Source organism: Lactuca serriola, chromosome 5, assembly GCF_051521515.1.
Source record: "Lactuca serriola cultivar US96UC23 chromosome 5, Lser_US96UC23_V15, whole genome shotgun sequence".
Classification (NCBI taxonomy): Eukaryota; Viridiplantae; Streptophyta; class Magnoliopsida; order Asterales; family Asteraceae; genus Lactuca; species Lactuca serriola.
In genome coordinates, this window is record NC_136412.1 from 268,895,555 (window position 1) to 268,921,137 (window position 25,583).

At 31.8% G+C, this 25,583-nt stretch overlaps 1 protein-coding gene, 1 long non-coding RNA gene and 1 pseudogene across 8 annotated transcripts; 1 reads left to right on the plus strand and 2 right to left on the minus strand.

Annotated features, from left to right (window-relative positions):
• Positions 1-7,286: 7,286 nt before the first annotated feature.
• Positions 7,287-8,175, minus strand: LOC145054262 (pathogenesis-related protein PR-1 type pseudogene; annotated as a pseudogene).
• Positions 8,176-8,354: 179 nt separating this feature from the next.
• LOC145054261 (uncharacterized) lies at positions 8,355-20,509 on the plus strand. Of its 6 annotated transcripts, none has more exons than XM_079002413.1 (3): positions 8,355-11,108; positions 11,234-11,323; positions 18,997-20,509. In XM_079002413.1, exon 3 carries the CDS (start codon positions 19,289-19,291, stop codon positions 20,336-20,338), a length of 1,050 nt encoding a protein of 349 aa, XP_078858539.1. In that variant the 5' UTR covers positions 8,355-11,108; positions 11,234-11,323; positions 18,997-19,288; the 3' UTR covers positions 20,339-20,509. The 6 variants fall into 6 exon arrangements, with proteins under 6 accessions (XP_078858539.1, XP_078858538.1, XP_078858541.1 ...); XM_079002412.1 differs by having other exon boundaries at positions 8,355-9,306; positions 10,877-11,323; XM_079002415.1 differs by having other exon boundaries at positions 8,355-9,306.
• On the minus strand, positions 16,914-18,960 carry LOC145054264 (uncharacterized). Of its 2 annotated transcripts, XR_013684743.1 has the most exons (4): positions 18,340-18,960; positions 17,849-17,896; positions 17,646-17,722; positions 16,914-17,312 (listed from the first exon to the last, which is right to left on the minus strand). It is a non-coding gene; the product is annotated as an uncharacterized LOC145054264 (long non-coding RNA). The 2 variants fall into 2 exon arrangements; XR_013684742.1 differs by lacking the exon at positions 16,914-17,312 and having other exon boundaries at positions 17,316-17,722; positions 18,340-18,951.
• Positions 20,510-25,583: the final 5,074 nt, after the last annotated feature.

Consider the following 25,583-nt stretch of genomic DNA (forward strand, 5'->3'; position numbering starts at 1 on the left):
TTAAAATGGTTTTGTATAATTGTTGTTTTTGCACATTGCAATAATAGATGTTCTTGCAAACACTTTTGGTGTTTTTGTTTATTTAGTCCCTTGAGGACTTGTAGTGTGAGAGGATAAGCTTCTTTTTCAATATTTATTAATTATTTAATACAATGGTTATCGGAAATGTTTTGAATGCAATAAGGTAACAAATTGTGAAATGTCGATTTATCTTTATTTGTGATAATTGTTGATATTATTGATGCAACTTCCCTTCATATTTAATGGGTTTTTGAAAATTTTGATGCATATCTATAATGTTATTTTTTTTTGTGAGAGTTATTGAAATTTTGATGCAAACCTAAAACTTCTTCTTGTTATTCTGTAGAGATATTTATTTGGGTGTTGGAGTTATTAATTTTGGCATAATGCTGCAAATTCTAGACAATGGGTGATGATCTTAAATTTAAAATCTGACAAGGATATGCAGTGGGCATATTAAGTTTTTGGAATATGACAAGTTTTTTTAACTTAAACATATTTGTTCATAATATGTTTATATTAAAATAATAGGCAAATACCATCTTATATTAATCCGCTCAAATTGTTTATACTTCAAACATATACCTATATTGTTGAAGATTGATTCCACTAATAACAAAGAACAATAAAACATTTTTAAGTATCCCTTTGATTAACCTTTGATATATAAAAACTATATAGTTTTTTTATACATGCATCATATGAAATAACAAAAGAATGTACTTTTAATACTTAAAAAGAATTAAAGTGTAACATAATTTATTTACATTTAAAATGTCCAGACTTGTAATTATCAACGATTGTAGTTTATGATTTTTTAAAATAATTTATAGATTTTGTTGATCTATATATTATTGCGTTTTTTATATTTTTTTTATTTAAAATAGATAATTTTTTCTATCTATCTTCTAACTCACTAGATAAATGCAAATGACAAAATTGACTATCTATGGGTTTTGAGGAATGGAGATTTATTTTTTGGAGGAGATTTCAAAATTGGGTTAGGGTTTGATTTTGTTTACGTGGGGTCTTATAATTTTTATTTTTAAAAGCGAAGGCTTTAGTTAATAATAAAGAATAATATGTGTTTGATAAAGAGGAGAAATCTTAATTTATATAAGGGTTTAACTCTTAGGGTAATGTGTATGAACTATGAATTGCCCTCAAATTTTGCAAATGTATTATTAATTATAATGCTTATTAACTTTTAAAAATGTTTTAGGTTGTTACCATGTTGTACACGGGTTATAACATGTATATAGAAAAACAAAATTTTATAAAATATATAGAAAAACAAAGTTGTAAGGTGAATATATATATATATATATATATATATATATATATATATATATATATATATATATATATAAGCCATCACGGTTATGCACAGTGAAGTTTGTTTGTTTTAGGCTATTGGATGTGGACAACACGTTATTACATGTTATCACACCCAAAGTGTCTACCTCATCATCCTAGTCGTACTTTTGGTGTTATAACAACCAAAGTGGAAATGACAATACCAAATAACACATGATAACATCTATCATTTTCTATTTTACTTGATGTTTTTAATTTCTATTTTTCTATTTTGTTTTATTTTTTTAATTTATGTCATAATAATTTTTAAAAAACATATAAATTAAATAAAACATAATTAAAATAAATACTTAATTAAAAACGACATTACAATGAAAAAAATAACATTGACCGAATAAAAAAACATTACAACGGAAAAAAAACACTAATCTTCGTCTAAATATTTCCGTTCGAATCTTCTCCTTCAATTTTCGGAGCACCTCCAACCGTCTCGATGGCATATTCTTCTCGCTTGTTTAAAGAATTGTCGAATCTTTCACAATGAGATCTTCCTCGACTTTACGACGAAAGAACTTCAAATGCTCCCATTGAAACTCATATCTTTTATGCGTGATTTCGTTGTGATCATCAAAATTTTGTTTCATTTCGGCTTACTCTCGACGTCTACTTTCGCCTTCCTCCGCGTATCATTGAGCACGCCTCGCTTTGTCGTGGCCTATCGGTCGTCGAGGCGGGGAGATCTTTTCAAAGTCGTTCAAGTCATCCGGTATCTCATTCGTGTCCGCATTGAGGTCGATGTTCGTACGTGTGTCCGACACGTCAACCGAACCCGATCTGTGAGACCTCTTCGATTGTTGTTTCGTAAATGTGTCCGTTTTATTCCACTTTGGGTCTTCCTTGACAATCTCCCAAATCTTTCCGTGCTCGAAAACGTGAACAGTCTCGACGTGATATTGGTCCCTCGTCGCTCTATAAACATCAAAATCGGTCGCATCAATTTGCTTGTGTGAGGAAAGTTTGTTGTAGACAGAATTGAACTTGTGCACTTCTTGCTTATTTGTGTCCATTTGCCACTCAACATGTCCTGATTGCGATGCTTTTCATCCTTCTTCAAAATGGTCCGAAATTTCCAGATCACGACTTCCCAAAAAGCAACTTTTCTCATATCGTTTCCTTGTGTTGGTTTTTTTGATGTCCCGCACCAAGACACCGCCAACGCGTATTCCTCCTCCGTAGTCCACCATGTTGGAGGTTCGTCTTCCGATTGCTCCACCGCAACTGCTTTCCCTTTCCTTCGTTCTCTCCTGGTCCATTTTTTTCGGCTCCCCCTCCCCCCTCCGCTTGTGTCTCAAGTACCGTTTCTTGGGTGGGTGGTGGTTGTGTGGTATTTTGTTGCATTTTTAGCGAATGGGTTGAAAAGGTTTTGTGGAAGGGTTGTAGAGAATTATGGTGGGGTGAGGCGGGATTGAAAAAGTTGCCTTGAGTGTTGAGGATGTTCGCGTACAATTCGTATTGTGCAAAACTGTAACATCTCGTTATTTTCTTCTTGTAAAGTCAACCCTAGTCAATCAAAGCCAAACTTGGGTCAACTAAAGTCAACTTAAATCTTATTCTATCTTAAATGGGTTAGATTAGTATTTTATAAGTGTTTACACCATGTATTCAAGGTGTTATATGTTTAAGAGGTGAAAACTTGGAGTCCGAAGACCATTCTTTCTTTCCCTTCGGACAGTAGCCTCGCAACCAAGAACAAGCATTGACTTCGGCAGTGAACGAGGACCGCAAACCCTCCGTGAATGCCTTCGCTGGCCGCAAACTCGCTTCTTGGCCACCATCGCCTTCGGACCGCAAACGAGGTTCACGACCGTGAACCCTCGCCCATATATATGAGAGTTAGCCATTTTCTCCTCATTTCTCACCTCCCATCCGAGAACTTCCCCAAATTCTCTCAAGTATCATCAACCAAGAACAACCTCTATCCTCAAGAACATGCTAAATTCATCCTTTCTCATCATATTCAAGTGAAAATCACTAGTTCTTCCTAAGATCTAACAGGTATCATTCTTGATCTTGTTATCATTTCAATAACATCCTTCAATCTTCTTATATTGGGCTGAAATCCATGAATTTCACTCGTTTTCACGAAGAACACCCATCTAAAAATCTTTGAATCTTCTTAGGAACTTGCTTAGGATCATCAAGTGCTCTTCATTCATCAAGAACTCATAGCAGTGAACCCTTCATCTGGGCTGTGAACACTTCAAGTGTTCTTGGAATGTGAACCCTTCTTGTGTGGTCGTGAACATCTTTCAGCCCCTCATTTTCGGTTCTAACACTTTATTGTAAGTGTTTCCTAGTTCCTAAGGATGTTTCCTTTACATATTAACTGTTATAGGCCCTAATATCAATCATATATATGTTAATATATGCTAAATAGGATCCATTTATGCTCGAGACTTCACTTGACATACCAAGCATCCTATATCAAATCATCATTTGAATCACCCTCTAAAAGGTGAGTTCATACCCCCCGTATTTTCATAGTTTTTACAGTTTTAAAGGGGGGGGGGGGGGGGGGGGAGGGGAATACAGGTCTAACACAAGGATTTTGTGTTACAAACAAATGGTTTCAAAATATCTCACCAAAATGGATTTCAATTGTCATCAAATCAAATGGTTTTAAATTGTGTTAAAATGACATTAAGTCACCAAAAATATTTCAAAATGTTAAATTCTTTAAATGATTTTATAAACTTATATTTTCCCCAAAAATCATATATATATATATATATATATATATATATATATATATATATATATATATATATACCCTTTGTAACATGTCGTTTTCCTTGTTTGGATGTGGGCTTATAGTATCGGTTATTTGTCTGAATGCCGTTTAAATTTTAGTTATATATATATATATATATATATATATATATATATATATATATATATATATATATATTGTATATGTATATAAATATAATAGTTATTTCATTCTGTTTGAATACCCTTTGTAACATGTCGAGCAAGGGGTTACATTCATGAACAGTTAGTATCAATTCAGAAAGCACATATAAATTATGATAGGTATAATTTATGATTCAAAGAACCTTAATTCACGATTCAAGTATACTAGAGTACACCATTTTACAAGAACAAGGGTTTGATTCAAAACTAATTTAGGAGCATACTATCAATCATTTATTTCAGAATTATTGGGTTTTCACTTCTATTATACACGTAATGTCTATATGCTTTTTATGAGTCAATAGATTCAGGTTGTTTATTCATTTAAACAATATAGTTAAAGTCCTGACATTATAACCAGAATCTCCAGTTGGGGATCGAAACAAGTGTGTATAGATCTATATTGAGATTGACAACCTCGCACTCAGACTGCTAGCTACAGCCGGGAATACACGCCTACGAGTGACAGTTGTTATCAACAGTTTTGCCGCCTTCAAAACATTGTTTCAGGCCATCTAGTCTCAGTATGGTTATAATAACTCATTAAAAAGATATTAACAAAATACGGTTAGTGTATAATTAACTAAACATGAGTACATTTTCAAAGTACTAGTTTACTAAAATACAGTTTATAGTATTACATCTCAGTTTACAATAACAGCTGGTGAAGCCAGACACTCTCACTTTACAGGTTTTACAAAGGAATACTAATACATAACATTGTTTACTTATATTCTCAGGGAATGAGTAGATAGGTACTCCCTGACCTTTTGAGAAGATGGAGTTGTTTTGAGTCATGTCTTCTATGTTTTTGTTATAACTATTTTTGGTGTCAATATACAATGACTGAACACATGTAAAAACTTTTGGTGTCAATATACAATGACTGAACACAGAAAAGATTCCTAGACAGTTTTGTTTAAAGATGGTCCATATGTTTAAATAATATACTCTTTGGGTTTGAAACTTTGGCTACAAGACTTTCGTATGTTAGCAGGTTTGGTCCATGTGTAGAATATAAATTAAAAGTCTATCTTTGTAATTTACAAAAAGGTCTTTGTGTAGAATATTTTTACAGCAAATAATCAGCATGTTTAAAAATGGTTTATGAATAGTATAGTTTTAGAGTTCAGACTTTGGCTACAATATTTTCCTATATTGGCAGGTTTTGTTATTGTGTTGAAAATATTAGTCGTCCTTATAATTTATAGAAAATGTCTCTGTGTAGATTTTTTTTGATAAAAATGTTCCATGTGTTCAAATAGTATACTCTTTGGGTTTGAGACTTTGACCATAAAACTTTCATATGTTGACAGGTTTAGTCCCTTTGTATAAAATAAACTAATAAATTGTCCTTATAAATTACAAACAAAGTCCCTGCTTAATAGGAATTATTGAGCCCCCCGAAAATGGACACAACTTTATGAGTTTAGCAAAGACAATTGGAAATTACCGGTACGATCCCATGAAGCAAGGAGTGGGAAATTTCTAGTTAGAAAAATAATTATTAAAAATATGGAGTAAATTTGTAAAACAAACTAAAAGTTGGAAAATGAAACATAAATGGAGCTAGGGTGCGGATGGGTATATGTAGGATTTGTTGATCCATTTAAAAAGGCCTCGGGGATCACATTGTAACATCCTGTTTCGAGAAATTTCTTATTTCGGTATTGTAGAAAATAAATGGATAAAGTAAAGGCCTTGTGATTCAAGGGAATGAAGTTTACACCTTATTTGATGATGATAATGTTGGATAAGTGATTAAAGTCTTGGTTTGTGTTTTAGAGTGAAAGGGTAAAATGGGAAAAGTGATTAAAGTTTAAGCCCGCCCACAAATCATCTAGGAAGGATATCTAGAAACCCTTTGGTGCTCTAAAGAGACGTTGGTAGATACTCTCAATACTACCACGATCATTTGAGTGAAAAAGAATAAGTAACTTGATGTATGCATCCATCATATTGCATAATTATACAAGATGAGGGGAAGACGATTTGTCGCTATAATGAAAATGAAAATTTACCAAATGTTGAAGGAGTAGATATTGGTACGCCGACGTACATGACGAACAAAGAGGTAGTATTACAACCGAGTTGGACACCACAACCTTTGCATTGTTTTGGTGGAACACATCTTCAATGCTAAAGTGAATCCCGTTGTCGACAATTTTGAAGAAGATTTCGACAATACAGACGATGAATTAGACATGTTTGTAGATGATTCGGGCGAGGATTATGATGACATGGAGAGCGACGATGATTAGACGTCACATACAATTCTACTATGTTTCGATTATGTTTTTTTATTTATGTTTTTAATTTCATATGTATTTTTTTAATTAGTGAAGTACTTTTCTTGTATTAACTTTATATAATTAAATTTTATTAAATTATGTTTTATTCAATTTAAAAATAATAATAATAATAATAAAGGTGTGGTATGACATCTATTAGTTTTGTGAAGTGTTGGGAAAATGATATGACAATGACGTGCATGAATGTTTCAAAGGCATTTATTATTTTAGTATAACCAGAATCTTTTACTCTCTATGAAGCCCATTTTTGTGTTATCCAAGGCCGAAATTAAATACATCATAATAGGCAGGCGTGAAAAGAGCATTCTGGACCTTCGGATTTTCATGTGTATTGATCAAAAGGGGTGTAACTTGTAAGCATAAAGTGTAGTCCTACTGACATCTATGAAAAAATAAAATTACACGCACAACGACACAACCATTTGAGGTTTTATTGTTTATTTACCAATTACCATAATGTATATACCTATCTATATATTGGGTAATTACGACCAAACGACAACGAAAAAGAATGGAAGAATATATATATATATATATATATATATATATATATATATATATATATATATATATATATATATATATATATTTCTTATAACCATCTAATTATTACAATTATTTGGAAAAAAAAATGTGATTATTTACAATTATTTAATCAGTCACTTAAAAAACTTTATTTTAAGTGTAATTTATTTAATCAAGCATTTGAAAGTTATAATTCATGTGAATGCATATTATTCCATATATGCAACTTAAGCAAGGTTTTTCCCCAACATAATTGCAACTTAAGCAAGGTCTTTCCCCAATATAGTTGCCGGGAGGATCATAGTTACATGTAACGAACCAAGCACCATTATTACATTGAACTCTTGCACAACCAAGATGAACCGAATTGTTCCAAATTACTTGAGTATAATGCCCACACACCTTTTCTGGAGCACAAGTGTTCAAATTAAAATCATAATCTGTCTTCTCACCAACCCACAGGTTCACAGCATCTACACCGGTCAAGTCAAACCCTGACCCAGAGGCAAGATTCTCGCCATAGGGACGGTTTGGGGAGTGCACCAACTGACAGTCACCACGTCTTTGATTGGCATAGTTTTGTGCAAAACTGGCCACACGGCTATCCCATGTCATGGGCCCTACACCAACCAGAGCTCGGGCTTGATTATGAGCATCAACATAGTCTTGTGGCGAGTTTTGGGCTCGGGAAATATTAAGAATTCTCGTGAACATAGCAAGAAGAAGTAATATGTTATTCCAATGGCCCATTTTTTGATTTTGTTTAGTGATACCACAACGACACTTCAAGGTTGTGGGAGTTAAATGGGTGATGGGAATTTATAGGTAGAATTCTCTAGAATACAGAATTCAAATTGTGACGTTGTATATACATAAAAATATTCTTTTAAAAAAATCATTCTAATTTATCTTTCAATGGACACTTTGTCAAATTCAAAGCTTTTTCGGTCGTTTTGGTGACTTATTTTCCCCACTTTGGAAATTCTCGTGGATGCAAAATGAAGAATAAATCATATGAATTTTGGCACCACACATCTACAGTTTATTATATAACCTTTTAGTCTTTTTGTTGACTTATTCTTTTTTCTACACCTTTTAGTCTTTTTGTTGACTTATTCTTTTTTCCACACCTTTTAGTCTTTTTTGCTTGGCTTATATTTCCATAATATGAAAATTCTTGTGGATACAAATAGATACAAGAACGATCGACGAATACTACCAAATAAGATAAATATGATTTGTTTATTGTTAGATATAATTAAGTAATGAGTTGCATGCTTCATTCTTTGTTATTATAAATGTGTCCGCTTCATCCTTTCAAGAGGAGAAGGATCGGACAAAAGAAGGTGGTGACGACGGCCCGGGTGGATAGGATGAGATTCTGACCTCCACATCTGGACGGAGTGGTGACTTTGAGAGGTTAAGAGATTTTAAGCCTAAGCAGAGATCTTTCTTCAAATTCTTGGTCTCGACGCTCAATAGCCGTAGTTGACTATAGACCTTCACGAGTTACTTGTCATCACCCTGAAATCACAAATCTTTACCAAGTGCCAGAGATTGGTTTGGAACTTTCTTGAAGCATCAAGCCTGGCATCCCAAAGCCAGCGTAGTCCAGGCGAACTCAATAATCCGATTTTCAAAACTGTGTAAAATGACTATAATGTCTTCTTCAATTTATCTTTCATTTATTTTTGACATTTCTAACTATTATTAACTACAAATTGCCCAGTCCCTGCGGAAGTTGGGGGGGGGGGGGGGGGGGGGGATATTTTTCATTATGTAAAGTGTCGGTAGAAGGATTGTTATGTAATTAAATAAGTGTCGGTAGAATAATTATTAAGTGTAGGTTGATGTAACATAAAGTGTATAACCCTCAATAGTCTAGGGGGCTATAATGTAAATATATATGTGTCATATTGCAATCAAACGATTGCAACAATAATTGTAACCGGCTCTCTTGAGCCTATAAATAGGGCCTTTGCCCAAATGAAATAAACAAGCTAAGTTTGAGTGTTTAAGACTTGAGTTGATCTCAATTGTCTTCTCTGTTGAAATAGTTGTTCTATTTTTGAATAACAGAGTTCTATCCAAACTATCCATATAATCATCTAATCATTCAACATAATCCATCATCAATATAATCCAACGCATCATTCAGGTATAATCTTCCCTTAATTTTTATTAATTCCGTCATGTTGTTAGATTTATCAAAGCAATTAATCCGTCATCATGTTATATTAAATTTGAGGAGAGGAATAGTGTTCAGTTTTATAGAACAATGGATTTATTTATTTGTGGGGAGACCACATTTTCCGACCTACATATGTCTAGGGACAAAACTTGCTAACATGCCAACTCTACATTCGACAATCCTTTCAATAAACAAAACTAATCCTCCCTCGTTGGAACTACTGGAGCACTTGATGTAACATGAAAATGGACTTGGAATATTTTGATATTAAAAAGAAAACTGAAAAGTTCAACGTAAATGACTTGAAAAAACTTTTTTTTTTTTATTTTTTTTATTTTTTTTTAATTCTGCTCATTATATATAATGAGAATACATTGGTCTTTTAATATATGTCTTGTTGACTTACATTGATTTTGGGTTGGAAATGTTGAGAAAGTCGAATGTGTGTGGTTACAATTTGACACATGTACCCTTTGTAATGGTCATATTCTTTACTCGCACGATGTCTCATTCTTGTAAAAGCAAATTTTCCATAATCGACAAGGAGAAATCAATATGAAGAAATGAGCAAAGCTTAATGGTCTGTTAAGGTGTATACAAGTCAAATATCATTACCAAACATTGTCCCTTGTTACAAGGAACATGACTCAACTACACAAGCTTTCTATGTCTATTTTCAATGATAAGAATGGAAATGACATTAACATCTTTTGCATAAACAATAGATGAATAGCGAGTCTATGACTATGTTTGTCATGTCACAGTTAGCTTATTTTTCAAGTTTTTTTAGGCTGTCATGTTTGGCAAGCCAAAAAGATAGAACTTTTATGCTAGATTTTTAAAAAAGCTACTTAGACTAGACTAGCGTTTCAACGAACTTTTTTTTTTTTTTTTTTTTTTTTTTTTTTTTTTAAATTCTCTCAAATCTACCCTTTATTAATTTTAATATTGAATCATTCTTTTACAATCCTTTCCTATCCTAATTGCTAAAAAGAGAAGACAAGTAGAAGGAAATGAAGAAATGTATACCTAATAAGCCTTCTTCTGCAATGAATTCTAAGGGGGTGTTTGGCTTAGCTTTTCAAACCCCAAAAGTCATTTTTGGAAAAGTTATAAAAAGTTTTCTGACTTTTCCAAAAAGTTCATTTTCTTATGTAAAAACTTCAAAAGTAACTTTTAAAACTAGTTTGCCAAACATCTTTTGCTTTTTTTTATTTTCCAAAAAGAAATTTTGGCTGTGAAAAGTTAAGCCAAACACCCCCTAAATCACAACAATATGACACGCTCTCTCAGAATCTAAGTTTACGCACACATTAAAACCCCAAATTCAAAATTGAAATCGTCAGTTATACTTGGTGATTGATTTCCACACTAAATCAAAGTGTGATAGCTGAAACCAGAGTAATTCTATTCAAAATCCAAGATTACGCACACATTAATATCATAGAATAAAATCAATGCTAACCACAAAAGTTTCAAGAAGGGAAAAAAAAGTGTTAACAAATAAGCAAGTGTGAAGAGAAACAAATTTTTGCAGGAGATTTGGAGAGCGGAAAGGATTAGGGAAGGAGAAATTGTGGTTGGAGTTTGACAGAATTAGGTTTTGTGGATGCAAAGTTTGGATATCGAAGGTTTCCTAAACCAAAACCAGAAGAATTCTGTTAATTGATTCTTTTGTTTCCATTAATTTTGTTTAGAGAAAAGGATAGCAATACATGAAGGTTAGTATGTTTTGGAAGTGGCATTGTTTATTGGATCCCCAAAAATTTGTAAGCCAAAAAACAGTTGTCCATTAAAAATTTGTAATTAAACAGAAAAGAAAAAAAGAATTATAAAAAATTTAAACGGTTGCGAAGGTCTCTATTAATGTGATCATTGCCCTCAATGTTCTCAGTGCCCTCAACCAACCGACTCCCGTCGGCCTTCAGCCCGCCTTCTTCCTACGACACCACCAACCGACCAATCTTACACTCCAGTCCAGCAGGTTGTAAAATTCTCAATTCAAAATTGTGCTACTTTTGTCTTTGGTTTAAGGTCTTTGTAACTTTTTTAGTTACATTCAATTAAACATTTCCAATGTTCTTTTTTATTTGAATTTTTTTACGGATTCACCGAGGTTGACGATTTTGTTATTTGATTCAAAGGGGCTATTTTCTTAATGTATTTGACAATTTGAAAAATTAATTTTTCATCTTTTTTGTCTTTGTTTAATACTTTATTTAAATTCACTTTCAAATTCCAAGTCTTTGATCCACGGTTCACACTAATGATTTTAGCAATTGGTTCTTTGGACTTGTTTAATTACATTGACTTCTAAGTTTTAGAATTGTGTTAGTTAATTGTTGATTTGTTAATTGCCATTTGTTTAAGAAATTAGAATTAGAAATGTCTTTATTCAAGTTTTTTTTTTTAAATGAATGAAAAATGAATGTAGAAGTTTTTTTTTTTAAATGAATGAAAAATGAATGTAGAAGAAGATAATGATCTACATAAACATATAAGAGTTAGTTGAAGTTCACTACTTGTTGATCCAACACAACGACCAAATATGAAAATTTATCATATGTGAATTAGAGAGATTGAAATTAAAAGAGCATAGTAACAAAAGTAACACTTTCTTATTTTTATTTTTACATTTTCTATCAAGTTAATATGATCCGACCCGGACATACAACTAGTATTTTTAGATATTTTTTTTTTCATTTTCTATCGGTTTTACTTAAATAGTGAACCATGTGTTTTTTAGTTCTAGACTCACCATTTGTTACTCGGTCCTAACGACCAAACTTTTCAAGAAATTATTCAACCCTAAAGTTATTAGATCAAATCTAATTCAACCATGAAGTTATAGCCTTGTTGAAGACTAAATGTTAATAAACCCTACAAACATAACCCAAGAATTCCAAAGATTACAATCAAAGAGACACAAGAACTCTACAAACAAAGTTACACAAGAAATCTTGAAACAAAGCCACATAAGATTTATACAAACAAAGCAAAAAACCCTACAAAGAAAATACAAAATGGATAAAGAAATCTAAAGCAAAACCCAACATAGAGAACCCAAGACAAGAATTCACAAGCAGAACCCTACAATCAAAGATCAAAGAAAGTCATACAAGAAGTCTACAAACAAAGCTGCTAAGCCACACAAGAAAATGCAATGAATAAGAATTCCAAAGTAGAACCCTACAAACATAATTAAAGACAAGAAAGTAGAACCCTAAAACAAAGCCACACAAGTACTCTACAAACAAAAAATAACCCTATAAATTTCACACAAGAAAACACAAATTAACAGGAATTCCAAAGCTTCACAAATAGAACCCGATACAAAGAATTCATAAGAACAACTCTACAGAGAAAATGGAGAAGAATTTTGAAACATAACCCTACAAAGAAACAAAGAGAACCTAAGACAAGAATCCTACAAATAGAGCCACACAAGAAGTCTAAAAACAAAGGTGAACCATCTAAATAGAACCAATAAGAACTCTACATAAAGAATCAGAACCCTAGAAATAAAGCCACATAAGAATATTGAAATGGATAAGAATATCAAAGTTGATTCCTACAAACATAACCCGAGACAAGAACTCCAAAGAAAAATCCTATAAAAAAACTCACATAATAACTCTACAAACAAAACACAACCCTACAAATAAAGCCACACAAGAAAAGGGAAAAGGATTCAAAAGTAGAACCAAGACATGAATTTCAAAACAGAATCCTACAACAAAGTAGAACCCTACAAACGAAGCCACACCAGAACTCTCTACATATAAAATAGAACCTTATAAACAAAGCAAAGCAAAATCAAACATAGTAGAACCCTACAAACAAAATAGACACGATAAAATACAATATAGAAGATCTGTAAAAACAAAGGCATGTAAGAACTCTGCAAACAAAGCTACACGAGAAAAGGAACACAAATTCAAAAACAGAACCCTATAAACCAAACCCTAGACATGAATTCCAAATTAGAATCCTATAAACAAAGCCACACAATAACTCTACAAACAAAGCAAAATCAACATACAAAGCCACACAAGAAAAAGAAAAGGCCTACAAACTGAACTAATACATGAATTCCGAAGCAGGTCCTACAAACAAACACACAAGAAATAAACAAAGTAGAACCTCCTACACATAAAGCCACAATTACACGATTAGACATTAAAACATGTAAACAGGATAATTTTTTGTTGTGAAAAGTCAAGTCTGACCAACAAAAAGTTGTATCGGCTTTTAATATAAAAGCAGTATAAAATGAAGAAAAAACATAAAAATAAATTCATACTACAGATAATCATGTGCCTACTAGAAATTTAAACAAACAAAAGTAAACAATAAATAACACAACTACTTAATAAAAAAGTAAGTGTAGGTAATAATACATGACCAACAAAACTTGTAACCAAAATAATTCTCAAACTGAGATCAAATAAGCAAACAGCTTACTTCAAAACAAAGAAAACCATAACTTAATGTCCTTGACACAAGAGAGTTTATGAACATAAAACTTAATAATCAGATAATTAACTTATAAAACATATTGACTTCAGTAACATTCAAAATGCAAGAAGAGCCAAAACTTATGCATAAAACATAAAATAACAACAGTTAAAATCACATCATATAATTATATATAGCAGGTAAATACATCAATCAAAACAAGTAACCAATTTACAAAATAAAAGAAACTGATAGTCAGTAATTTAACCAATAAATTAAATAAAGCGATAAACCTGCGGTGTTGGTTTTGGACCGACAGCTTTTTACATTTCTTACAAAAATACCAAACCAATGAAATCATATAAAAAATAGTAAAAAGAAATAAATATAATTAATATTAACATAATAAAATGAAATGAATAGAATACATTTCAAAACTTGTCATAAACATAGATGTGCTGATAATAACAAAAATGAAAGTACAATGCTAAAAATTGGGTTGATTTTCAAAGTAAGTTTCTTTCATAAGAAAATATTTGATACTTTTTTCAAAAAAAAAAAAGACCTTGGTAAGAAATTTTTGGAAGTTGCAATTTTGAAGCAGAAAAAAAACTGAAAAATGGAATTTTACAAGTGGTTTTTACAATTTTAAATCGTAACTTATAATACGAAAATTAAAAGAATAATGTTATAATTGGTAGGTAAACTTTTTTTGACATTTACCATGTTGTAACAAAAAGAAAACCGAATAGTGTAGTCCTATATATGGTAGACTTTTCAAGTAACATGCCTTTATTAGAAAAAAATTGATAGATTTTTCAAGGCAACATGAAGAAAAAATCATGAAAGTTACAATGCAATAATAGAAAGAAAATTGAAAAGTGCAATGCTATAAACGGGTTGATTTTTCAAAGGTAAATATGCTTATAATAATACAACTGAAAATGCAATGTAATGTAATACTTCATAGATTTTTCAAGGTAAAGGGCCTCCATAAGAAAAAATTGATGAATTTTTTAAAGTAAAATGCCTTGATAAGAAAAGATTTTTATTGTTTTTTCAATGTTAAATGCCTTGATAAGAAAATTTTGAAAACTATAATAGAAAGAAACATACTGAAAGTGCAATGCTAAAATGGGGTTGATTTTTCAAGGAAAATGTGCTTAAAATAAGAAAAATGAAAGTACAGTGCTATAAATGAGAGATTTTTCAAAGTAAAAAGACTAGATTTGAAAAAAAAATATGATTGATTTTTCAAAGTACAATGACTTGATAAGATAAAATTTGAATGTTTTAATGTTGTAACATAAAGATAAAAGCAGTGCTATACATGGGTTGAGTTTTCAAGAGGAAATGTGCTTATAATAAGAAAATTGTAAATACAATACTATATTTGTCAGATTTTTCAAAGATGAATGCCTTGATAATAAAAAAATATGATAGATTAAAGTAAAATGACCTGATAAGATAAAAAAAAATAATGTTTGTAATGTTGTAACTAAAATAAAACAAATGGGTTGATTTTTCAAAGAGACATGTGCTTATAATTGGTAGATTTTTCAGAGTAAAATGCCTATATAAAAAAAATAATATAGCTTTTAAAGTAAATTGATTTGAAAATAGGAGATTTGAAAATTTTAATATCATAGCATAAAAAAGAAACTTGATTTTTTTGATGGATAATTCAAAAAAAAAAAGTGCTTTGATGAGCAAAAAAATAGGTTAAACTTTTATAAAGTAAAAATGTCTTGATAAGAAAAAAGTTGATAGACCAATTAGACTAATTAAAATAAAATATGAAAGTAATAATGTTGAACAAAAAGAAAACTGCAAAATGCAATGCTATAAATGGGTTGACTTTTGAAAATGTGCTTATATAAAGAAAACTGAAAGTACAATGCTATAGTTGTGTAGGTTTTCCAAAGTAAAATGGTTTGATATAAAATAAAATGATAAATTTTTCAAAGTAAATGCTTTGAAAGAAAAAAAACTAGATTCTTCAAAATAAAATCTCTAGATACATAAAAATTTGATGGTTTGTTCAAAATAACATGCTTTGATGAGAAAAGAATTATTATTTTTTCAAAGTAAAAAAATTGGATAGATTTTTCAAAATAAAGCGACTTGATACAGTAAAATGCATTGATAGCAAAAAAAATGCCTAGATAGTGCAAAGCTTTAACTTGTATGATTTTTCAAAGTAAAATGTGCATTTAATAAGAAAACATAAAGTATAATGCTATAATTGGTAAGATTTTCAAAGTAAAATGCCTAGATAAGTAAATAAATGCAAAGATTTTTTAATAAAATGTCTTAATATAACAACATTTGAAAGTTAAAATGTGGTAAAAGTAAAAAAAAAATCTTACAAAGTGCAATGTTTTAATTAGGATGATTTTTCAAATGGAAATGTGCTTTTCATAATATAACTTAAAGTACAATGCTATAATTAGAGAAGAGGAAAATGTGCTTTTAATAACAAAAATAAGTTACGATGCTATAATTGGTAAATAGCTAAAAGTAGAAGGCTTAGATATGTAAAACAATTGTTTTTTTAAATGTCTTGATAAAAGATTATTTTAGATTAAAAATGTTATAAAAGAGGAAATAAAAACCAAAAAATTGAAAGCTATGGTAGGGATGATTTTAAAAGCGAAAATGTGCATTTATTAAGAAAACTAAAAGTGCAAGGCTATAATTAGTAAAATTTTCTAAGTATATAAAATGTCTGATGTAAAAATTTTAAGGATTTTTAATAAAATGTGCAAAACTTTGTTGAGGTGATTTTTCTAAGGAAATGTGATTTTAATATGAATAATTAAAGTATAATGCTATATTTGGTAGATTTATCAAAGTAGAATGTCTAGATAAGTAAAAAATGAAAAGATATTTTAATAAAATGTCTCGATAACAGAATATTTAACAATTAAAATGTTGTAAAAGAAAAAAACAAACAGACAAATGTGTAAAACTTTAATTGGTATGTTTTTTCAAAGCGAATGTGCTTTTATAAAAGAAAACTGGTCGTATAATGCTATAACTGGTAAATTTTTCAAAGTAGAATGAAAAAAAAGTAAAACATATAAAGATTATTTATTAAAATGTCTTGATATGAAAAATATTTGAAAGTAACAATGTTATAGAAGGAAAGAAAATAAAAACTGTAAAGAGAAATACGCTTTTGATAAGAAAACTGGAAGTACAATGCTATAATTGTTAAACTGTGAAAATAAAATGCATGGAAAAGTAAAAAAAGGTGAAAAAAATATAAAAAAGCCTTGATAAAATAATATTTCAAAAAGTAACATTGTTGTAAAAGAAAAAGAAAAACTAAAAAAGTTTGAAGCTTTAATTGGAACTAGTAAGTGAAACCGTGGTGAACCACGGATATTTTTTTTTTTTTTAATTTTTGACGTGCATACACACACGATCCATTATAATTACATATGTTCCTATTATGTAGCTAAACTTTGAGTTTCAGTTCCATGAGTAGACAGAAAACTTTCATTCTTTCCCTGTTGGTCAAAAGTCAAACAAATTCGGTAAAAGAATGGTAATTGACAAAAATACCCCTCAAGTAAAATATGTCAATAAGCAAGCTAATTGGTTAAAAAAAAAAAGCACACTCATGCATCAGATTATTTTAGCTAAATAACTTTCTGTAAACATATAAATACAAAATGACCTAGAGTCCCCTCCTATAAACAATATGCAAACCTAAGAAATCATACAACACATTTGTAAATGTAATTTTGAATAAAAGAAGATAACAATATAATTGAATGTGTGCATATTGGAAGTGGAAGGAAACAAACTTTGTTCATTAATTATGGAGTCTCAACTCTTACCTTTAACAATTGATGGACTTTTTTTGTTTTTTTTTTTTTTACAATTTGTAACCAAAACCATGGGATGTTAGTAAAACCTGCACAGACAAACCAAAAAGGAGAGGGTATGAATTACAACATCACTGGATTTGAATCATTTCATTTTGCTTACATTTACCACAATAAATACCATTAACAGCAGAAACACGGTATAGGAGACATACCAGAGTAAGCAGATTGACAACAAAAACCACACAGATGCACTATGTAACCTGCAAAGCACAGAAAAACATCATCATAATAAACAAAAATATGGAACACACCAACAGACAAGAAAGAAACGAAACAACAGATACTTAAGGAAGCAATTCTACAAACAATAGACCTCTGAAATTCACCCATCTTCTATACCTTAACCTCTACATCTTACCTTCAGATTTTAAGTGCTAATCTGAAATAGCTGTATCAAGATTGCTATCCTAAGATGAACAATTGATCCAATTTGTAACAGTGATACTACGTATCCGAGACCAAAATTAGACAATTCATAAATAGTGAAAGTAAACCCAACCCTAACCCAAAGTGATTGAGGGTGGAGCCCGAGACCAAAATTTGAAAAAAAAAAAAAAAAACAACTAACCCAAAATCGAAACAGAGAATTGCTTCTAAGCATAAAAAAACAGGTATGACCACGTTCAGAACATAGATAACATACCCAACTCCCAAATTAAAATAGATACTTGCTTGAAACCGATGGTTGGGTGCGTCCGCGTCGTTGCGAAACCTCAAAAATCACTGCATCGACAAACCACAAAGTTCTTGGAAGCAAAGAAAAGACGAAGAAGAAATCAGAAATTAAGGGAAAGACGAAGGCAAAGGGGAATGATAATCGGTTTAATAGTGATGCGTGTCACGTATTTAAGTGCCAGGGTGAAATTGAGAAAAAACAAAATTGTGTGGTCAAAATGAGAATCATAGAAAAGACATTGTTCCTAAGGCCACAAGGAGTCGTTTCAAAATTTAGAAATGGGTTAGGGCGGTATCCCGGTACCGCCGGCAAACAACTTCCTTTTAATTGGGTTTAGCGCCTTGGATGAGTTGTTTGTTTCTATAGGGTTCACCAACCCGTGAGTTAATGCATTCAATTTCCTTGACCATTCAACTTTTCTTTGACTATTCATGCATGCATGCAATCATTGTATGTAAAGATTCCTGCTAAACTTTAATTTACTTTTATTGCATGTGAGTATTTTTGAACAATATTCACCAACTACTCATGAGTATTTATTTTATTTATTTATCTACTTTTTTGCTTTCTTTTTATAAGTTTACGATGAATGCAAAATTTACTTATTTGTAGTGTTATTTGTAGTGTGATTTGTCTGGAAATACTTTACAAGTTGGTTCAATTCCTCTAGTAACCTTCAATGGATTCCCGAGGCAAAGGCAAACAAACCGGTTCTAACTAAAGACGCAAATCCACGCAAGACGGTTCAAGTCAAAATATTCCATTTTCTTCTCCAACCTTTCATAACCCAAATCCAAACTATCAACAATACCAAATTTACCAACAAAACCAAAACTACCAACAAAACCAAAACTATCCACAACAATATTACCCGGTGCAACAATCTTACAACACATTTACGCTTTCAGAGGAAAATATGAGTTATAATCCATGTAATCAGTTTTCTCAAAGGGTTCCAGAAACTCAATTCCAATCTTCCCAACCCGAGCATTTCCAGTTCCGTGATTCTCAGAACGTAGAATCTGATAGTTCTAGTGACGATCCGGTTCCCGAAAGAAATGAAGAAGAAACTAGTGAGGAGTTGCGACCTGTTGTTGAGAAAAAACGCACCTTTACAAACCGCCAGAAGTCAAAGAAATGGGTGGAATGCGAAGAGTTGGCTTTAGCTAGGGCATATGTCGATTGTTCTCAAGATAAACAGCGTGGAAACCAACAACAGTTCGATGCATTTTGGGATCGGGTTCTAGAGCATTTTAATGTTCAGATTGGAGGTTCGGATCAGACACGACACCAAGTAAACTCAAAATGGAAAGACCTGCAAAAGAAATGTAACGCTTTCAACTGCATCTATAACCGTAGGATGAACAGTGTGGCTAGTGGGAGATCTGAGGTTGATGTTTTAAAAGCCTCACTAAGCGAGTATCGGAGTACTATTAATCAAAAATCCTTTCCTCATCAAAAAGCTTGGGAGTGGTTGAAAGACCACGAGAAATGGGCGTTGGTTACAAAAGCTGGTGAAGACTCCCCGCCTCCTTTTTCAAAACGAACTAAAACATCTTCATCTAACGCCCATACAACATCTTCCGATGCACAGTATCCTCCCAGATTCCCCCAACAACAACAACCTTTTAATGTTGAAGACTCACCGCCTCAAAGAAAAAGAAAAGGAAAAAAAGTGGCATCAGTATCGTCAACACAAAATGAAATGTTTGATCTTGTCAACCATATTGCCAGCATCAACACTACAACCAACATAGAGGCGAAACAGAGACAACGGTACCGGGAACAAAAATTACGTATTTTAGAAGCTAATGAAGCACTGAAAGCTCAATTGTTGGAGCGAGAGATAGAGAACCAAGATATGGAGTATTTTCTACGACCGCATGATCATTTGACTGGAGCTATTTTGAGCACGGTTCTTGAAAGGAAACGACAAATTGCAACTAAATATGGTTGGGAGTTGTAGAACCCGTGAAGTTCAGAGTGTCGACATCATTTGACTGAGAATCTTTTTCTTTTTTATGATTATTTTTCTTTTTCTTTTACTTTTTCTTTTTTCTTTTTATTAAGATTCTCTTGTTTCACTATCTATATATATGAATGTTTGTTTCCTTATCTCTTTATATATGTTTGTTTCATTTTCTCTCTATCGTTTCTCTCTCTTTCAAAATGAATCCAAACGTTCGCAAAATAGTAATGGATGGTAACAACGGTAGTTCATCTTCTGAGGATGAACTTATCAACAATAATTTGTTACCTGCATTATCTCGTACTGCACAACTTCTTCTCCAGAATAATGTTAGCTCAAGTAACAATCAAAGGAGAAACACAATCCAAAGAGATCGTTTAGAGGCTGAACAGCTACTGATCCGACATTACTTTGCGGATGATTCAACATATGGTCATGATCTATTCCGCAAAAGGTTCCGTATGAGCAAAGGTTTGTTTATGCAACTTGTTGGTGACCTAGAGATGAATTATCCATATTTTCAAACAACATGGGATGCAACAAATCAGAGAAGTTTCAGTGGGCTACAAAAATGCACCTCAACAATACGTCAATTAGCGAAGGGTTATAACCCAGACTCATTAGATGAGTATCTAAATATGTCAGAAAGAACTTCTCGTGAAGCTCTAGAAAACTTTTGCTATGGTATTGTCCAAATGTATAAGGCTGAATATTTACGCCGTCCAACATCCACTGACATTCAAAAATTGTATGAAGCACATGAAGCTAGACATGGATTCCCTGGAATGCTTGGTAGCATTGACTGCACACATTGGAATTGGAGGAATTGCCTAACAGAACTGAGAGGCCAATACATGAGGGGTGACCATCAGTATCCAACAATGATACTAGAAGCAGTGACATCACAAGATTTATGGTTTTGGCATGCATTCTATGGTGTAGCTGGTTCGAACAATGATTTGAACGTCCTCTACCAATCACCATTGTTTGATGAGAAATATCATGGAACAAGACCTGATTGCTCATTTGATCTGAATGGTGAACACTACAAGCATGGTTACTATCTTGCCGATGGAATATATCCAACATGGGTTGTATTCGTGAAGTCATATCCACATCCAATAACGAACAAAAAGAAACGGTTCAAGGCGGCACAAGAATCAGGAAGAAAGGACGTAGAACGTACGTTTGGGGTCCTTAAAGGATGTTGGGACATATTAAAGACGTCGGCACGGGCTATGACGGTGAAGAAAACGAAAAACATAATGTATGTTTGTATTATACTGCACAATATGATACTGAAAGATGAGGGTGCTGCGATATCTCCTATGCATCAACCCGACCCCCCCAATGACGAAGTCGAAGACCTAGAAATCATACATGAATTGCGCAATGATGAAACCCACCACCAGCTTCGATTAACATGTCTATATTTCAACTTTAGATAACTAGTTAATTTTAATAATCGTTTTAGGATCTTAATTATTTTGTATTTTTGAAGTGTTTTTTCAATTTTCGTGTATTTTTTTTCTATTTGTAGTGTGTTTTTTTAATTAATGTTATTTTTAATATTATTTTAGATTTTTTTGTTTTAAATTAGCAAATATTTATTTTTAAATAAAAAATGCTATATTTTATTTTATTTTATCTTTTTTAATTTAATTAAATGATGTGGAAAGTAGGTTGAGTGGGTTGGAAAAGATAGGATTTTCATGTGTTGTGGGTTGGCAAAGATTAAAGCGAGAGAATAAAAAAAAGCTGATGTGGCAGTGGGTTGAGAGGGAAGGACTCCCTCCTCCCTAAGTGTGAGGGGATTTAATATATGTGTATAATGTATTTTTATAAGGGAAATGCCTAGATAAGTAAAAAATGTAAAAATTTTTGTAAAAAATGTCTTGATAAAATATTATTTGAAAGCAAATATGTTGTAATACGGAAAAAAAACTAGAAAAATGTAATGCTTTAATTGGGATGATTTTTCAAAAGAAATTTGCTTCAATAAAAAAAATTAAAAGTACAATGCTGTAATTGGTAAAGTTTTCAGAGTAAAATGCCTAAATAAGTAAAAAATGTATAAGTTTTTGTAAAGAATGTCTTGATAAAAGAGTATTTGAAAGTCAAAATGTTGTAATACGAAAAAAAAAAAAAAAAAAAAACTGTTTTGGTTGGATGATTTTTTAAAAAGAGATATGATTTTAATGAGAAAAGTGGAAGTACAATGTCATAATTGATAAATTTTCAAAAGTAAAAGGCCTAGATAAGTAAAATTGTATTGTAAAATGTCTTGATAAAAGATTATTTGAAAGTAAAATCGTTGCAATATGGGAAAAAAATGCAATGCTTTAGTTGGGATGATTTTCAAACGATAATGTGCTTTTAAAAAAGAAAACTTAAAATGCAATGCTTTAATAAGAATACATAAAGTACAATGTTATATTTGCTAAGATTTTCAAAGTAAAATGCCTAAACAAGTAAAAAATGTAGAGATTTTTATAATAGTTTAGGTCTGATTTAGTAGATAACAGAATGGAATTGAATTGCTTGGAATTGAATGGAATGATTGAATTAGACAAGGAATTCTAAGATATGGATTAGATATGCATATAAAAGACCTAAAAGACCCCTTAACCCAAAGAAGAACTTACTTCTAACAATCAAGCAATCGATACTAACTAAATTCCAATACCTCTTAATTATACTAACCTAATAACTAACATAACAAGGGAAAAGACCTAAACACCCCTTAACCCGTTAACTCCCTTTTTATATTCATATCTAATCCATATCTGAGGATTCCTTTTCTAATTCAATCATTCCATTCCAAGCAATTCAATTCCATTTTGTTATCTACTAAATCAGACCTACACTGTTACAACTTTTTAATAAATGTCTTGATAAAACAATATTTGAAAGAAAAAAAAATCTAAAATAGTGAAATGAATTATTTTTCAAAGGAAAAAATTGCTTTTAATAAGAAAATTGAAAGTACAATACTACAATTGATAAAATTTTAAAGTAATATACCTATATAAGTAAAAATGTTGTAATAAAAGAAAAAATCTAAGAAAGTGCAATATGCTTTAGTTAGTAAATTTCATGGTAAACTGCCTAAATAAGTAAACGAATGTAAAGATTTTTCAATAAAATGTCTTGTTAAAAGACTATTTGAAACTAAAATGTTGTAACACAAAAAAATAGTGCAAAGCTTTAATTGCTATGATTTTTAAAATGAAAATGTGCTTTTAATAAGAAAATTGAGAATACAATGCTATAATTGATAACTATTACAAAGTAAAATGCATGATATGTAAAAATTTTGAAGTTTTTTTAATAAAATGTCTTAGTAAAAGAATATTTGAAAATAAAAATGTAGTGATAGAAAAAACCTTTAAAAATGTGCTTTAATTGAAATGATTTTTCAAAGGGAAATGTGTTTAAATAAAAAAACCGAAGGTATACTGCTATAATAGATAGTTAAATACCTATATAAGTAAAAGATGTAAAGTATTTTAAATAAAAGGTCTTGATAAAAAAACATTGAAAGTAAAAGTGTTGTAACAGAAAGAAAAAAAAAAAATAGTGTGAAGCTTTAATTAGTATATACTATAAATTCCTAAAAACCTTAGCTGCAGTGTATTTTTTTCTCTTTCATCTTTTGTTACTGAAGTTCTTCTTCTCATTCAAACGCCCCAATACTTCTCATTCTTCTTTTACTTCTTATCCGTTTTCGTTGTCGCCTTGCCGGCCTCCTCTTCCAATACAATTTTCTTCACTTTTCTTTATTTCTTCCTTCTTTCTTTTTTACTCTTCCTTCCTCTTCCGTTGCTGCGTTTTTATTCTCCATCCCTGTCTCTGTTTCTTTTCTAGGTATGTTGTGTACTGCTTCTTAATTTAACGTAGTGTAACGTCCGATTCCCGGTACGTATTTTTATTAAAAGCTTTTGCACATTTATACAGGGACTCAACGAGTTGGAGGCCAAACTCGTTGAGTAGATGCGAAGGATTAGATGCGAGTGGAAGAGTCTACTCGCCGAGTCGGAAGCCCCGACTCAACGAGTAGACTTGTCTGGATGAAACCCTAAATTTTAGGGTTTGTACCCTATTTAAATACATTAACCAGCCTCCCATGCAACCCCTGTCGTCTCCCTTAGTCCAAAAAACACTAACGTGACCCTTGAGCTTTTCCTAGTGTGTGAGTCATTTTTGAGAGTATTTGTGTGATCTTGAAGCTAGAGGAGGAAGAAGAAAGAGCTAGAAGGTTCAGGGAAGCAGTAGATCCAGGGTTTGAGCTCCATTTGCAATCCCTTTAAGGTATAAAGTTGCTTCCTTGACTTCTCTGTTGCTAGATCTCTCTATATTTGAGTTTAGGGCTATCTTTTAGCAATTTTGTGAACCTTTTTGAGTATGGAGTGTAATCTGAAGTTGTAACTTCAGATCCAGATCCCTTTCAGCCCCTTTAGCCATAAAGTTTATGAAATTATCATGCTTTAGCCCTTCCCTTTGGCCTAGACTTCATTTTAGACATGGAAATGATGTTCTTAGCTCATAACACCTTGCATGCACGTAAAGTTTGTAACTTTATGTGCAATATCGACCCTAGGAGGTCAGATCTATGTTATGGATGCATTAAGCCCGACTGAAATCGACTTGGTAGACTTAGACTTTGGGGGACTCGACGAGTCGCTCTTAGGACTTGGCGATTCGGGTTATGGTTCCCCCAACCTTTTCTGTTCTGATCGATTTGGTTGAGTCTAGAAGAGGACTCAACAAGATGGACGTAAATATGGACTTGAAGATCAAAAGAATTTGACGAGTTCAAGGCAATGCCCCCAACTTATATGAAGAAGAACTCGACGAGTTCAAGGAAGAACTCGGCGAGTCAAGGACTAAACGCTTCAACTTGTATGGAGAAAGACACGACGAGTTCATGGACGAGCTAGGCGAGTCAAGAGCAAAAAGGTCTTGATTCTGTATGAAGGAGAACTCGACGAGTAGGATTGAAGTTCCAAGATTTTGGTGGATTATGGAACTCGACGAGTTGGTGGACCAACTCAGCGAGTTGAGTCAACTAGATGTTGACTTTGACCAAAAGTTGACTTTGACCAAGGTGTTGACCTTGACCTTGACTTTGACCTGAGTTGACCTTTGAAAAGGTTATGACTATGAAATGGTAATTAAGGAAGGTTGTTTTGCATCGGAGTTTGATAGGAGTCGGTTCCAGCGCCGAGGACGGTTGGTCTTC

What these genes read in the sequence shown, in the direction of transcription:
- LOC145054261 (XM_079002411.1), top strand. Translation starts at nt 19,289, where the DNA reads ATGAGTTATAATCCATGTAATCAGTTTTCTCAAAGGGTTCCAGAAACT.